The sequence below is a fragment of the Aphanomyces astaci genome (assembly GCF_000520075.1).
Source record: "Aphanomyces astaci strain APO3 unplaced genomic scaffold supercont1.22, whole genome shotgun sequence".
NCBI lineage: Eukaryota > Oomycota > Saprolegniomycetes > Saprolegniales > Verrucalvaceae > Aphanomyces > Aphanomyces astaci.
In genome coordinates this window covers 14,479-15,691 of record NW_009798285.1, presented here as the reverse complement: position 1 = coordinate 15,691, position 1,213 = coordinate 14,479, and the positions used below count along the sequence as shown (strand labels likewise).

Here is a 1,213-nt window from a genome sequence, read left to right as displayed (position 1 = left end):
GGACTTTGGTGTCAGACAGTGTCACATTTGAGTACTCGAACGACGTGTAGCTCAGGCCAGCCCCAAATGTCCACTCCATGGCGCAGTCTTGGAACCCCTCGCGGCATTCCGAGTTGACGCGATGGAAGTACGGGAGGTGGATGTTGCCGCTGGCCTGGGGGTACGTCAATGGGAGCTTGGCGGACGGATTCACGCGACCAGAGATGACGTCCGCGATCGCTTGGCCGCCTTGTTCACAGGGCAAAAAGCTACAGTGTAACCTGTTAGTTGTATCACCCCACATATATACGCATATACTAACTAGTACTACTGGATTGTATGCAGAGGGCTTGTTTATCCCCACTTCAAAGTGTATACAAGGTATTATTGTGTGCTTGGGAGGTATTATTGTGATTATTTTCACTGTAATGTTTTGCCAGATTGTTGAAATCGCGGAAGAAATCGAAAAAAAGTAGTATGATTGGCTAAAAATAATGAAGGTTGCCGCCTTATGATTGGCTAAAGACTATGATTGTTGTAATGCATTGAACAACCAACAATTCTGGATTTCAAAAAATAATCCATGCTTTAGCTCAATACCACAATGCGATACAGTTGGACAGAATGTATGTAGAAGTAGCATTCCAATATATTGTCAAGTCGATTCGAAATTGGTTCGAAATTGGAGTGGGTACCAAATCGACAGACAATCGATCGACCAATCAAAACCCAGATCAAGAATCAAGTAGCCAATCAAATCAACTCTTCGACCAATTCAACATCGAATTAGTGTGTTACTAGTACGAGTATGACACTGGACCATTTTGACATACAAAATTTCAGTACAAAGAATCGATCGAGCGATATATTTGGCGAATCACCACAAAATTCCAAATTTGGGGTAAATCGACAACATCATGCTGCCTTGTTTACATACCTGACAAGCACCGCGGCGGCTTTTTTGTGGGCGCCCCCGAGCAGCCGCGGCCGTCCTGCCACCACAACCACAATCACATTGGTCGAAGGAATGGCTGTGAGTTGCTTGATGTACTTGCGCTGGCCCAATGGCAAGTGCAGATCTGGAATGTCTCCGTTCTTTTCCGTGTACGATGCCTCGCCCACGACCACAATCGTGTAGGCGCTGGAGGCAGCCAACGCCAAATCGGCCGTTCGATTGCCGATGACGTGGCCGGTCGTGTCGACACCTTCGGCGTACCGGACGTTTGCAAACGTG

The 1,213-nt window shown here is 47.0% G+C and overlaps 1 protein-coding gene across 1 annotated transcript in view; it reads right to left on the bottom strand.

Annotated features, from left to right (window-relative positions):
• Window positions 1–1,213, bottom strand: part of H257_09114 (hypothetical protein) — a gene marked incomplete at both ends in the record, with an annotated part of 18,000 nt that overhangs the window by 10,929 nt on the left and 5,858 nt on the right. Inside the window, 2 exons of the mRNA XM_009835231.1 lie at window positions 5–248; window positions 917–1,184. Coding sequence (XP_009833533.1) covers window positions 5–248; window positions 917–1,184 — 512 coding nt within the window. The remainder of the gene's footprint in view (window positions 1–4; window positions 249–916; window positions 1,185–1,213) is intronic.